Here is a 14,637-nt window from a genome sequence, read left to right as displayed (position 1 = left end):
CCTGCTGTGCTATTGCTTCAGCCCCTTTCCCATTTCCTATACATCCTGGCTAAAGGACTTCAGATTCACCACTGAGCTTGTCAAAACCTCTCCCGTGGAATTGACCCCTCTTTCACTCATGATAAATTTATTGGAATTTTTTTTCCTAACAGTGAAAAGAGAGCTAGAGATCTGAACTGCAAAAAGCAGAAAGTATTAAAGGCTTAGAGTGTCCAATAAGCAATAGTTTTTTATTTTCTTTTATAAGTGCAAAAATATTGTTAACAGACATTAAATGTTATTTATTATCATGCTAATAAGCCTTTCACACTTTTAAAAGTAAAATGTTAAACTTCCAACAAATTAAATTTTTAGGATTCTAAATTTAATACAATTACTCTTCTAAAGGTAGTATTCTTCAGAAGCAAATACATAAAACCAAAATAATTCTGATTATGATGAAAAGATAAACATATAAGATGCTTATTAGTTATTTTTTCAGCTTACTTCGGTTTTATCACTTTTTCCCCAATTTAAAATTTATGCAAATTGTTTTCAATGTTGCTTTTAATTTTTGCCAGAATATTTTGAACCTGGTTTAAAACTGAAATTGAAGAAGCCTGAGGAGGGCTTTAATAACAACTTTCTTCAGTCTGTTTATTTAAAACTTGATGACTAAGCAAAAAGGTACGAAATGGAAAAAGAAAAATGATCCTTTCTCCTTCCTAGAAGTGTTCAGGATTACTGGATTATTCATAATCAAGTACCAGAAATTAAAATTTTTGTTCACATGTAAATGGCTCTCTCTCATTTTAAAACTGTATAAAAACTACCTGAATTTCATTATTATTGTTATTTACTTTTATTATTGTTATTACTATTAATGTCTCCAGTAAGGCCTTCATACTTAATGCACATTCTAAAAATTATTTAGTTTCCTATTTTAGGAGGTAGCAAGTGAATATTTTGCCAAACTAAGTGCTTAATTATTATGTTTGCTAAAGAATCATTCTTATATGAAAAAAGAAATTACAAGAAAGTCAGGAACAAAAATATACAAGTTCTGTTCTTTGCACGTTCATGAGGCATTTCAGAGTACTTGTATAGAAGTCAGACAGATTCCAGCACAGGTGCAAACCCTGTCTCCTACTAGCTGAGCAAGCTATATACATTTGCTTCTGTATCTGTACAATGGAAAAATACCTACTTTAAGAATTGTTGTAAAGAACAAATGATAATATTTATATTTTAACACAAAATGAACCACAAAAGTAATTCAGGGAAGTATTAATATAAATCTTTAACAAGTCAGATGGTGATTTTATTTTCTACTTTGATACATAGACCGTTGCTCTTTGATATCAATTTATTATAATCTTAATGGGAATTAACAACTGTTAAACAAGTATTCTTTAATATACTGAAACATAGTAATTTCCAAGATCCCAGGCAAGGAAACTACTCTGAGATTTTGGCTTATATTCTGGAAAATGAACCAGAGATGGAGATCGGAGATAACTTTCAAAGTGAGAGCTATAAGCTATTTCCAGTAATGTCCAATTAATGCTTAGCAACTCAGTTTTGGTTTATGAGTCCATCCAGACTGTTCAACTAAAAATGTATTTCTGCTGAACATTTGTTTCTAAATCTGTTGTACACTAGTCTTTACCCAAAGGGTTACTTTCTGTCACTGTTAACTATGGAAGGAAGACAAGAGGAGATGGAAGACAAAATGGAGACCATGGTATATTTAAATAGAATGTTGTGCCCCATTAAAAATCACAAATCAAAATCCTAAACCCCAAATGATAATATTAGGAGGTGGGGATATATGGAATATTTCTATTATGAGGGCAGGGCTCTCATGAACAGGATAGTGTCCTAATTAACGAAAGAGACTTCACAGCACTTTCTGCTTCCAGTTTTTAAGAACCTGGCAGTAGTCTCTCATAAGACACTGAATTTGTTTTGAGCTTCAACCTCCCAACTTCCAGAATTGGGAGAACTAAATGTTCCATGTTTAAACCAGTTCTCATATTCTGGTTCCAGCAGCCTGAATAGACAAGACACACTGGTTATCTGTCCCAAGTTAGAGGTGATGAGATGGGATGAGTGATGTGATGAGAAGAGGAAATATAATGGGCAATGGTGTTCAAGTAATTAGAACCTGTCTGGTTTTGTCACACTCTACTTTTATAACTCAGGAGCCTATGAAGACCAGATGTCTATATCTCTTTAAACTCTGTAGCCCAAATGAAGTGGTTGTGAATTATAAGGGACGGTTGAGACTCTGGAGAGATGACACATCTCCCCAACAAACTCAACACTGCAAAACATCACAATGTGTATAAATGGTTCCCATTTTCCACAAGAGAACATACACTGCTGTTTGCATTAGCTGGAGTGCCTATGGAAGCCCAAAGCTCGATGCCAATAAAGGTACTAAGAATTGCTTTTCATGAAATCAGCTCCCCATGGTGTACCCAATATGCCAAATACCAGTAACAATGATGGGTCTCATTCTCCTAACCCTGAAAGAGCCTTGAGTATGGCACTTTTTAAAATCTCAGGGCTAGGGCCAAGGAGACGTTACTGGTGCCTGTTTGAGGCAATAGATGAACAACAGGATGATCGTGATCGTGATCATGAAATCAGCTGCAAAGAGGATAGTGTTTGGAGACACAAAATAATTTCTTCCCTTGTGGGAGCAATTTACAAAATTTTTAAGGACACTCATTATCGAATTATTAAAAAAGCTTTTTGTCACAGGGAAAAATCTGGGAATTTGAGTTTAAAGACTGTACTTGTCTTTGTTGTTTTTGCTTTTTTTTTATGTTTCTAAGTGGCATTTGCTTTCTTAAGAGACCTTTTTTGGAAGTTTGACTCAAAGCACTGCTAAGTCCTTAAAATGTGTGCTTTGCATCATGTGAGCATCTCAGAACCGATCATGTTTGGATTTTTGTTGTTAAGAGAAAATGATCTCGCCTAGTCAGTCAATTTCCATATTTAGACGTAAGACTACCCTGCTCTTTGGGTAATCTATCTTCCAGTTTCATTCTGTCATAAATTTGGAATTAAAATTAAGTTGTAAATTTCAGGTAAAATAGGGTGATAAAATTTAATGATCACTAAAATTTTGAGTGGAAGCTATTTTACTGAGCCTGGTTGTCTGCTCCCCTGAGACTTCTTGACATAGTAAACGGAAATGTGCAAATCTAATTGGCTGAGACCCCTGCTTGACCCCGCGGCTGCCTACTAACATTTTATCTCTGCTGAGACCTCATATGAAATTAAAGACATAGTAAGTCTCCTCACCTTGTGAGAAAATAGAGATTTTAATGAGTCATTAAATATCCCAGTCCTGAAAGTGGCCGTGTTACAATGACCCTCTATCCTTCATCACCACCCATGTTTTGGTTTGCATATGTCTTCTGAAAATGATCCTTTTCCCCCCTTTATCATGTCAGAAAAAGAAATAGAGAAACTCTGTGATAATCTACTTTTTGAAGAATGCATCTTGGGAAAAATAAGCAGGTAGGCAGTATATTTCAGCTTCTAGCATTACAGAAGTTACTTTGCAACTTTTGTAAGTAACCCCAGGGATGAGCAGGATACTGCATTCTCTTCCAGTTTAAAAAAAAGTTTAATAATCAATTCCAATTTATCAGTGTATTCAAATCGGGACTTCTGAAAATGTACTTTATATCTCCTAAGCAACTTAGACTTTCTGGGGAAATGTAAGAAATGCTTTAACCAACTCTCCATTTTTTTTTCTGGCAATACAGAGGCAGAACACAGTGTCTGACTACACCTCACATTCCCTGCTAATGAAGATCGGGGAGTTTTAGCTGCCTCATCCCTGGACTGCTAGCCACACTTGAAAATTTCCAAAACCACTGTGTGGCTTCAGGGTACAAGCTGTATTCTCTACTCAAGCAGGATACACAAAACCATGGAAATTATCCAGTTGGTGTGTGACTAGCCCTGGTTATCACATGGTTGTTTATTGGGAGAACTGACATCTCCAGGGACTAGATGTTAATGTACTGTACTGTCAGCATCTTCCCAGGGCAATTTATTTGCCCTTCAGTCTTTTGTCTCTGGTGGTTTTATTTTTTCCCTCAGTTTAGCTCCAAGAGTGTGTCTGCCATTCTACAATGAAATTCTTTTCCATAATATAAAACTCCTATCAATATTAATATGTATTGGGTTTGTTCCAAAAGAACAAAGAAATGGAGGAGATTCCCCTCCCATACCCCTCAAAATTGTGATGCCATAAGCTACTTCGTAAGCAACTGAAATAAAATAATGGCTGAAGGAAAGATTATCTTTTCTGCTCTGCTCATTTTAATGCTTTTGCCTAAACATTGTTCAAGTGACAGAACCAAAACTCAAACATCTGCCCAATTTTTGCCATAAAAGGTCTAAAAAATATATCAAACCTTTTAAATGAATGGCTCAAGAATACTTTTAAGAACTATCTTAGAGAGAGAGGGATAATAACTTTAAAATAATTGTGGATTATATAAAAATAACTTGTTGGTAATATTGCTCAATAATTCTGAGGGCATAGCTAAAGAACAGCTTTGGGATGTCTCAAAATAAAATATAAAATTTTAAAAAATCAACTATTTTTTTAATTAAACAAAGTGTTCAGCCAATTTCTAATAGAAATCTTTATACAAAAATTATCTGGAATACCTGTAATAATATAGTTCATACAACTAAAATGTTTTCATTTTATCCTTTAGTTATATTGAATCCCTTTGTAATGTATCAGCCATATAATCAATTTTATTCCTGCTACACTGTGATTTATTTGACAAATGAATTCTATTTAGTGGCTATGATACTCTCTTTAGGTTAAATCTGACCAAAAGCTGAGTTTAAAATCCTGTTTGCTCCTACAAGAAGGATAGTGTAATGGATGGGGAGAAAACAGAGAGAAAGAGGGAAGGAGAAAGGTAAGAAATGAATGAGCTCCTGGGCTCAGGGCCCTAGACTGCTAGAGCCCTACTAAGCTAGTGACTAGCTTCAGGTCTAGCATATTCGTGTTACATGCAAAAGAACAGCCATTGTGCAGGGTTAGTAATATGGAAGACCTGCCAGGCCCAGAGCCTCACATATTTCTTATCATTGTTAATTCTTCCAATAGTCCTAGAAAACTAGAATTGTCATCATCCTCAATTTATAGATACGAATAATACCCCAAAATGACCGAAAAAATGACCCAGTAAAAGGAAAATGCATAGGAAAAAAATCATATTCCAAAATGTCTAGTTTTATGCAATTTAAAAAGAAAAAAAGTGAAGTGCTAGTAATTTGGTGTAGCAAGAGGGGGTACTTGAGTCTTGAAGACACTTTAATGGCTCATATAGGCAGCATTCTGACGCTTATCACAATTAAGCACAGCAGTCTTTTGTTGGGCTTGGCTTCAAATTTTGGGGATTCAGAAAATAATATGAAGAAAAGCAAGACACTGAGGAAAGCGAAGAAAGGATTCGCTTGTGTCAGTGCACTTGGAAACCCACTTGCAAACAGGACTCTGATGCTGCACGCACATTTATAGTCAGACAACACTTTGACTTTTAAGAAGAGCAGCATTCACTGTCACTGCCAATGAAGGCGAGACACAAAAGAACCCCAAGCTAGACATTGTTAAATTACAACCCAAGAAGCTAGTAATTCCCAGTTACATGAAGTTACTGTCAAATATGTGCATACTTATTGTTTGTTATTCTTCAAAGACTTAAGTTCTCTCTGATGTTCTCCCCAATACTTTTTTTATACTTTTCCTTACTCACCAATTCTTAGCACTCCTGCCAAGGTAATCATTATCAAACTTTTATTTTAATACTACATTTAAACAGTAAGAGAGAGAGAAAAAGAGAGAGAGAGGGGAGAGGGGAAGAGGTGAGAGAAAGAAAGAGTAAGAGAAAAAGAGAAAGAGAGAGATAAAGCAGGACAACAAGGGAAAGTGCATGTGCGTGTGTGGGTGTGTGTGTGTGTTCGCGTGCGCACATGTGCATAAATATTGAAGTGACTGTCTCAAGCCCTTTTTTTTTTTGCTTTTTGGGTCACACCCGGCGATGCTCAGGGGTTACTCCTGGCTCATGCACTCAGGAATTACTCCTGGCGGTGCTCGAGGGACCATATGGGATGCTGGGAATCGAACCTGTGTTGGCCATGTTGGCTGCATGCAAGGCAAACGCCCTACCCGCTGTGCTATCGCTCCAGCGCCTCAAGCCCAATTTTTATATATAAAATGAACTCTTGGATAAGAATGACCACTTTTGAACTGGTAGACTTTAGAAAAAAAACAAGAATAAGCTTTAGGTAAATAAGAATACAGTAGAGTGTCAGTCATTTGTTTATTTAGTCAAAGATATACTGGATAGCAGCTATGGTGAAACATCAGTTCTGGATCTATGGGAAGTGTAAGACATGAAAGTTTTATCATAGGCATGATAGAAAAGTACAATTCATTGTATGGCAAAGTTTTATTATAAAACCTAATTTAAGTAAGTGGATTCAAGGATTTAACATATATTTATTCATTTTATCATTTTTTCATTTGAAATATTCTTCACTCAGCTTCTCTATTCTCTCCTGAAATTATTTTATATCCTTACAGGATCTTTATTCTTAGCCTGTTCCTAAAGTGTTGGTGTTCCCTAGATTTCTGACTTCAGGTTACATATCTTTATTTTACATAGTTTCTCTGGGAGTTCTCATTGCTCTGATGACAGAATCATCCATATCAGGTGGTGACCATGTTTGATGATACCAGTGTCTGATTATTCAGTGAAACTCTTTCTTTATTTCTAGACTTATATAAATTCTTCTCTTGAAAATGACATCTGGATGTTGCAAGAAACCAAAGATAAAATATCAAAAACTCTACTAATAAACTTTACCATATCCCACTAACACAACCATTGATGAAGCTGCTCAATCAAGAGTCATTTTTAACTCCTGTTCTGTAGTTCTTAGCAACCAATCGTAGAGTTCATGAACTTTTATATCCTAAAATACATTCAACACAACCAACCCATTCCTCTTCACACACTCTGCTTCCACCTAGCCCAGTCACTATCATGTCTTGCCACCATGTTACCACAAAGAACTGTTTAATAGATCTCTGAGAGCTATTTATTTATATATATATTTATCTGTCAAATTTGCTCAAGCGGGCCCAGTAACATCTCCATTGTGAGACTGGTTACTGTGTTTGGCATATCGAATACATCACGGGTAGCTTGCAAGGCTTTGCTGTGCAGGTGAGATACTCTCAGTAGCTTGCTGGACTCTCCGAGAGGGGCAAAAGAATCGAATCCTGGTCAGCTAGGTCGGCCGTGTGCAAGGCAAATACCCTACCGCTGTGCTATCACTCCAGCCCCTCACCCTAATTTTAACTCTACATTTTACCCAACCTCCCAAAGAGAAGTGTTCATGTGATGTGTTCCTTTAATGACACATATATTGCCTCTAATATAATTTTTGATATTTTATCATAAACTCCTAGAGACATTTTCATATATTCCTATACTCTGTCATTCCACTAATATATTCCACTAATAAGGGCTAGATGGCCAGAAGAAGCTCTCCAGTCTAAGCAGCTTGCTTTATATCCCTTGCACAACTTAGTGCATTATAACTATCTGTTCGATGAGTACACAAAGACCTTCTTAGTTACAGGAAAGGGTTTGTAGATAAATACCCTTGCCATTAAGGAGGTTAATACTAAATGCACAATGTCTGTTATACGTAATTATAAGATGATAATGAGTAAATAGATTTGACTCCAATTTGGAAACATGGGGATTTACTAACACTGAAAATTGGAATTAAATATTTAGCTCTCTCTGCTGGGATAGTCTAATCTACACTAAATACTTCTAGAAGACAGTTTTATGATTTTATATTATAGATGAACAAAATAGGCACAGCAAAGTTAATTGAGTTACTCAAGGTTACTGAGTGAATCAGAAGCAGAGCCAAAAGTTCCAGTTCCAAATTGTTGATCTCTAACCCTTAGTGCTATGATTTTTTTTAGAAATTATTTCTCTTCTTGTTCCCAAAGTCTTCTGGTGTGAGTGAAGGAGCTCAACTATCCACTACAATAGTGCTCTCAAACTATCACCGGTGATATGAATATCGAAGCCTATTGTGCAGTGCTTCTCTGATGAATTTTTCCTCTAATCTTTGAAAGAACAGACTCTCTGCATATGGGTCTACACACTGCTAGAGCTGCCAGTGCCTTCTTTATCCTTAATAAAGAATTGTTAGTGTTGGGTACTAATTGCCATCACAAAGTGCCAACATTTAGTTCTTGTGCTGAAGGATCATAATGCTACTCTGCATCAATAAATGCCCATGGTTAGTTGGCTGGAGCATTCCACTGCATTTGATGAACATTTTGGTAAAGTATGTTGCCAGCACTTAATAAATATTTGAGAAGCAACAAAAGCAATTATATTTTTATCAGGATTATTGGTTCCAACATTTGTATTGTGAGAGAAATAATCTTAAAACAGCTTGGGCTGTCATTTCAAAAGGCCAGATATGAACTATGTACTGAATAAATATGCTTATATATGTAGTATTGTGGAGTCAAAGACTAGCACAAGTCTGAACTAAAATATTTGAAAATAGCTTGTCTGTAAACATATCTAGTGTTTTCGTAAGATAAGCACTGTTGAAACTAATGTCTCAGAGATAGAGTGAGGCTGTACATGAGATTTTATGCAACTTCTGACTGGACCAACCAAGGTTCTTTCTTCTGACACTAGCTCATGGTGTTAAAAAAAATCTAATGTGTACAAAACTGAGAATAACATGGGTCATTTTTATTAGGTATACAGAGTACTTTTTCCTTTTCAAACCGATACATAATTTTCTTTTAATACCAGTCAAAAACATGGTCAGATAGAAGGAGCCCAGCTCCTGTTTTTCCCCCCATAAACAATCATCTTTATGCCTGAAGCATCCTGGCCAGCTTGTGATACTGTTTTCCTCTCCTGCTTTGCCATGCTATTCCAGGCCCAGCAAGCACTTGAACTGTTCAAAACATTTGCTTCTTTTTTTTTTAAATTCCTTTAATTTTAAAAATTATTATTATATTTTGATTTTTGGCTCACACCCAAGATGCTCAGGGGTTACTCCTGGCTCTGCACTCAGCAATTACTCCCGGTGGTACTTGGGGGATCATATGGGATGCCGGGGATTGAATCCGGGTCAGCCGTGAGCAAGGCAAATGCCCTACTGGCTGTACTATTGCCCCGACTCCAGCATTAGCTATTCTTAATCCCCTGTGTGACTTTAGGTGAACTGCTTCTGTCATGTAAATTTAACTGATACTCACCGTTACTCACTGAGTACTAACTGATACTCTATCACGTGACTTCACCCTAACAGAGACTAATACCCGAGCTACCCCTCAGTAAATTAATCTAGTGGAGAAGAGAGATTTTCTGTCAAATGCCATTTTAGCACCAGCTGCTCATACCATGAAAATACCAAATTCCACTGCAATCTTTAACATCGACTTTTCTGGTCTAAGAAATATGTATGATAAATCCATACAGAATTGAGAAGCATATGAGATAAATCTTAAACTCTACATGTAGGTGAATGTTCTGGACTGGTGACTGGTAGATGACTTTTATGAAGTCAGAATACTCTTTGCCTTATACTTGAAAATGCAGATTCCATGAATTCATCCTCATTCATCAGCCCTGTTTGAGGGAAAATTATTTTGAAGGATGTTGCTCTCATTTCCTGATGCTGCAGTTCCTATGAAGCTATACCAAGGAATAAAGGCTCCTTTCAAAGAGGAGCACAGAGGCTGAGCTGGCTTCCTGCTGTAGAAGATTATAAATGTTCTCAAACACTGCTAAAAGGAAGCAAATTCCAACTTGGACTCTGAAAATTTGATGTATTTTTCACAGTGTTTGCCACAGTTGTCTGAATGTGGCCATTATTGGCTTTGATTATTAAAAGTTAAGTGAGCATAAAAACAAATGTTTTCATCCCAAGAATAGCTGCCCTATTACAAAATTTATTTTACCTGCAGAGATTCCATTTCTTCATCTTTTCTGTGTGACTCCTCCAGCAGATCTACAATTAAAAAAAAAAGGAGAATTTCCATCAACACAAAACAAAATGTATTGCTGCTAATTATCATACTCAGTTCAGCCAGTAGCTTGTGTAAACTGTTACATGGGAAAAGAACTGATGATTGAAGTTTAATCATGCATAAGAAATGAAGACATGTATGTGGCAGTGCTCTCTGTTATGCTTGATGACATGCCCTGTGAGGTCCTAACTGTTGGAGATACTAGAAATAAGGCAAACTTACTTACAAATCCCAGATCATAGCAATATTTTAGTAATTTCCCCAGTACTTACATAACTCTAAAGTAACACAAAATGAGCTCTTTAGAAAACCTTTTTTTTCCTTTTGAAAGAAAAATTAGAAATAAACCATTTTCTCTTAAATTAACCTCTCAAGTCAAGCTCCACCTCCAGAGTCAATTTTTATAACCAAATAACACCCTGAAATAATGGGTGTTATTAGTGAAAGTAGAACACCACCCAAATTGCAAAGTCATATTAATTATCATTTCACACTGAGCAGGTGGGAAGCATTGGACTTATCTGACCAAGAGTTTGGCACCATCTCAGAGAAGTTAGTGGCTGGAAGGGAAGGTAGTCAACTGAAGAGGTTTTCCTGAATACATGTATATAGCCATGGTGTCTCGGGGCCCCAGATTAATTTATGAACTTGTTATGAAAGGAAATATACTTGGCAAGCAGAATTTTCTGCCTGCAGCTATACCATCCCGTTCTATGATCTTACTAGATCTCACAATCCTAAAGAGCACTGGGCTGAGTCAGAACTTGGATGAAAACTGGCAAGAAACACCTACAGCAGGGCACATTAATATTAGCATTTGCTGTACTCTGTGATTGATATAGCTTACCAAGAGGTTGTGCTGCGTAAAAGGAAATTATATCTTCCAGAAATTATATATATGTAAAGTTATATATATATATGTATATCAGAAAGGCAAATGCAAATGTCTTCAGAAAATGCTGTATGAGATGCAGTAGGAAATGGTGCCAGAGTGAGTAGTCAAGTAACTAGAATATTCCAAAAAATAGTGGGCAATACACTGAAACCTCAGGAGGCTGGATAGGTGATATAATTGATGGCAATGACCCTTTTTAGACTGCATGTTAAGGGAGAAATTGCAGGCAATTACCTCAAGACACAATGAATGGTGTTATGAAGAAGAAAATTTTGCTCTGTATCCCATGGAAGAGTTTATTAGTTTCCCAACATTTTGCTAATCAATTATAGTAACAAAAATGAGTCTGTTGATGCAGTAGGGAGATTTTGTTTTGTTTGTTTTATTTTGGGGTCAGACCCAGAAATATTCAGGGGCTACTCCTGGCTCAGTGCTCAGAAGTTCCTTCTGGCAATGCTCATAGGATCATGTGACAGGGGCCAAAAGAGCGTCTCCCACATGCAGAGCATGTACTCCAGTCCTCTGAGATGTCTCCCAAGACCCTAGGGAGAGTTTATATGTATGGTATTATCTCATCTACAAAGAGCTATAGTTTTACTACATTTTCCACTTGGATTCTCTTTGTATCAATGTTTTTTAATTTTGAAAAATAAAAATGGATGAAAAATATGAAAACTCAAAGCAAAGAAAAAACTTCATAGAAATTACATGGAGGTTGGGGTTTGGGGCCACACTCACAGGTGCCTAGAGGCTATTCTAGGCTCTGTATTTAGGAGTCACAGCTAGAGAAGTGCATGAATCAAATGTGGTGCCAGGTAGAATCCAGGGTTGGCAGCCTGCAAGGCAAACACTTAAGCTCCTGTACCATCTCTGTAGTTCAGGTGGTATTTTTTCAAAGGGAATTTTAGTTGGCATACTAGGTTCCTTATTTCAGCATTCTTTAATTTTTTCTACACTGAGGACCGACACCTCACTGCATCCAGGTCCAATGAGCAGCTATGATAACCACTGCAGTAGACCATGGGTTTTCAACCTTTCTAGAACTGCAGGCTGGCATTGGTCTATGGACTGGTGGTTGAAGACCACTGCTTTAGCTCTGCCTTATAGAAACCGCTCTGAGAGTCTGGGAAATTGTTTATGTTTCTTCAATTGTTTGTTCTATATCTAGCCCATGAACAAGCATAGGATAGCTTGTTCATATGTTATAGGACAAAACCCATGGGACCAAGCTCTTTCCACTTCAGACATCTGTTGGATGCCCCAAATGGCTGCCAGCAAGTGCCCAGAAGCATAACTATCATTCTGACCTGATGCTGAGTATTGATTTTGTATTAAACACTTGTAAACTAAAAGCAATACAACTACTATCTGGAGAACACATATTTAAAAAAAATTGTTTTGCTTTTTAGGTCACATCTGGTGGTACTCAGGGGTTACTCCTGGCTCTACACTCAGGAATTACTCCTGGCAGTGTTCGGGGAACCATATGGGATGCTGGGTATCAAACCCAGGTCAGCCGTGTGCAACGAAAACACCCAACCTGTTGTGCTGTAGCTTCAGCCCAACATATGGCTATTTTTCTTATAGGGACACATTTAAAATATACATTAAGTAAATAAAAGTATCCAAACTCTTCAGAGAATAGCAAGTGGTGTGCGGAAGATCAATAGCATGAACTAGTAGACATTTATATCTGGATACACCTCATTTTTGTGTCAATTCACTCATGATGAAATTCCATGAAAACAAGAAGTAATGAGCTTCACATAGATCTCTCATTATGAAAGAATGGAGCACTTTCATATGTATCATGATGCTTTTTAACAGAAGTGAAAGGGATGGATACCAGCTGGTCTCAAACAACAAATGCCTAAGCCACTGGTTTCGGTGATTTGCATCTTTGAACTCTACAATATTTGTGAGAAGTAAGATCACTAATATATCCCCATGTATGAATTTTGATTTTTCTTCCACTACTTCTGATTAATAGGAGGCTCACAAAGTTGACTCCCTTGAAATAATTAACTTGTTTAATGACATGGTAGAGCTGAAATGATGGGTAGTAGGATCCATTAATCATTAAAGAAAACAGAAAACTGATCTTGTTCTTATGTCGGTATAATAAATTCCTAATACCTTAGCTAAAATTACCTAGAGTAATTGAATACATGGTCACTACCAAATCTCGCATAAAGTCAAATTCAAATCACACATTTGACAAAATATAAAGAAATTCAGTCTACTCTCATAGCTTTATAATGAAATTGGTACAATATGCTCTTAGTTTTCTCTAAATGCATAATGGTTACGTCTTCCTTCCTTCCTTCCTTCCTTCCTTCCTTCCTTCCTTCCTTCCTTCCTTCCTGCCTTCCTGCCTTCCTGCCTTCCTGCCTTCTTTCCTTCCTTCCTTCCTTCCTTCCTTCCTTCCTTCCTTCCTTCCTGCCTGCCTGCCTGCCTGCCTGCCTGCCTGCCTGCCTGCCTTTCTTGCCTTCCTTGCCTTCCTTGCCTTCCTCCCTCCCTCCCTCCCTCCCTCCCTCCCTCCCTCCCTCCCTCCCTCCCTCCCTCCCTCTCTTTTGGACCATATAAGGCAGTGTTCAGGATTTATGCCTGGCTCTGCACATACTAATTACTCCTCGCAGTGCACGAGGGACCCTACAGAATGTCAGGGATGGAATTCAGGTTGGCCCAATGCACTATGGCTCCTGCCTCTATGCTGCTCTTCCTACTGAGCAGATATCAAGTGTATTACTTGATTTTTTTACAGTTCAGCAAAATATAGCTACCTACAGTTTGCATTTCACACTCTCTTGTTCATGCCCAGTGACCCTAATCCCATCTTAAATAAAAAAAAAATAAAAGAATGCCAGTTATTTTAGCTCTTCAGTGCCATATCCTTTACCATCAAGAACTTCTTGTTCCTCTTCTCCATGTGATGCCTATTCTAGAATATTCAATCTAGAAGCCTATCTAACTCGTCTTGACCCCAAATTCGGGGCCTGAGCAATGGAACAACAGGAAGGGAATTTGCTTTACATAGTCAACTGGATTTGATTCTTGGCATCCCATATGGTCCACCGAATCCACTAGGAGTGATCTCTTAGCGCAGAGCCAGGACTACTGCAAGTATGGCCCCAAAACAAAAACAAAATTAGGCATAACCTAAACTGACAAATTGGAGCAACTTATCAACATATGACCTAAGTAATCACAGTAGGAATCCTTTTTCAGGATCTAATAAGGCTATGGGGAAAGCATTTTTTCTTCCTAATGACCAGTCTTCTGCCCCCGCACCTGACTGTCCTCGCTCGCCAGGACCCCTTGGAGGGGAGCGGGTTGAGCTTTCCTCCCCGCCCTGACCAGGGCTCCGGCAGCCAAAGACCTCCAGGACCAGCCACCACCATGCTGAGACCACTCTCCGCACACACGAAGGTACTGGCAGAGGGACAAAGTCACGCGGGTTCCGGGGCCGAGATTTCCAAGCCTACCCGGATTTGGGCCAAGCATCCTCCACCCAGATCCTCCAAATTCCAGTAGGCGGGGGTCACACCCACCACCTGGCCCCCTGGTGCCGTGTAATCCCATCAGCGGCCAAGACTCAGAGACTATAAAAACCAGATCTCGGACA

The 14,637-nt window shown here is 37.9% G+C and overlaps 1 protein-coding gene across 1 annotated transcript in view; it reads right to left on the bottom strand.

Moving 5' to 3' along the window:
• Window positions 1-14,637, bottom strand: part of CEP128 (centrosomal protein 128) — a 512,196-nt gene that overhangs the window by 78,139 nt on the left and 419,420 nt on the right. Inside the window, exon 20 of the mRNA XM_056134021.1 lies at window positions 10,049-10,098. Coding sequence (XP_055989996.1) covers window positions 10,049-10,098 — 50 coding nt within the window. The remainder of the gene's footprint in view (window positions 1-10,048; window positions 10,099-14,637) is intronic.

The sequence above is a fragment of the Sorex fumeus genome, unplaced genomic scaffold (assembly GCF_029834395.1).
Source record: "Sorex fumeus unplaced genomic scaffold, SorFum_2.1 ptg000098l, whole genome shotgun sequence".
In the NCBI taxonomy this organism is placed as follows: domain Eukaryota; kingdom Metazoa; phylum Chordata; class Mammalia; order Eulipotyphla; family Soricidae; genus Sorex; species Sorex fumeus.
This window is presented reverse-complemented; position numbering and strand designations above follow the sequence as displayed.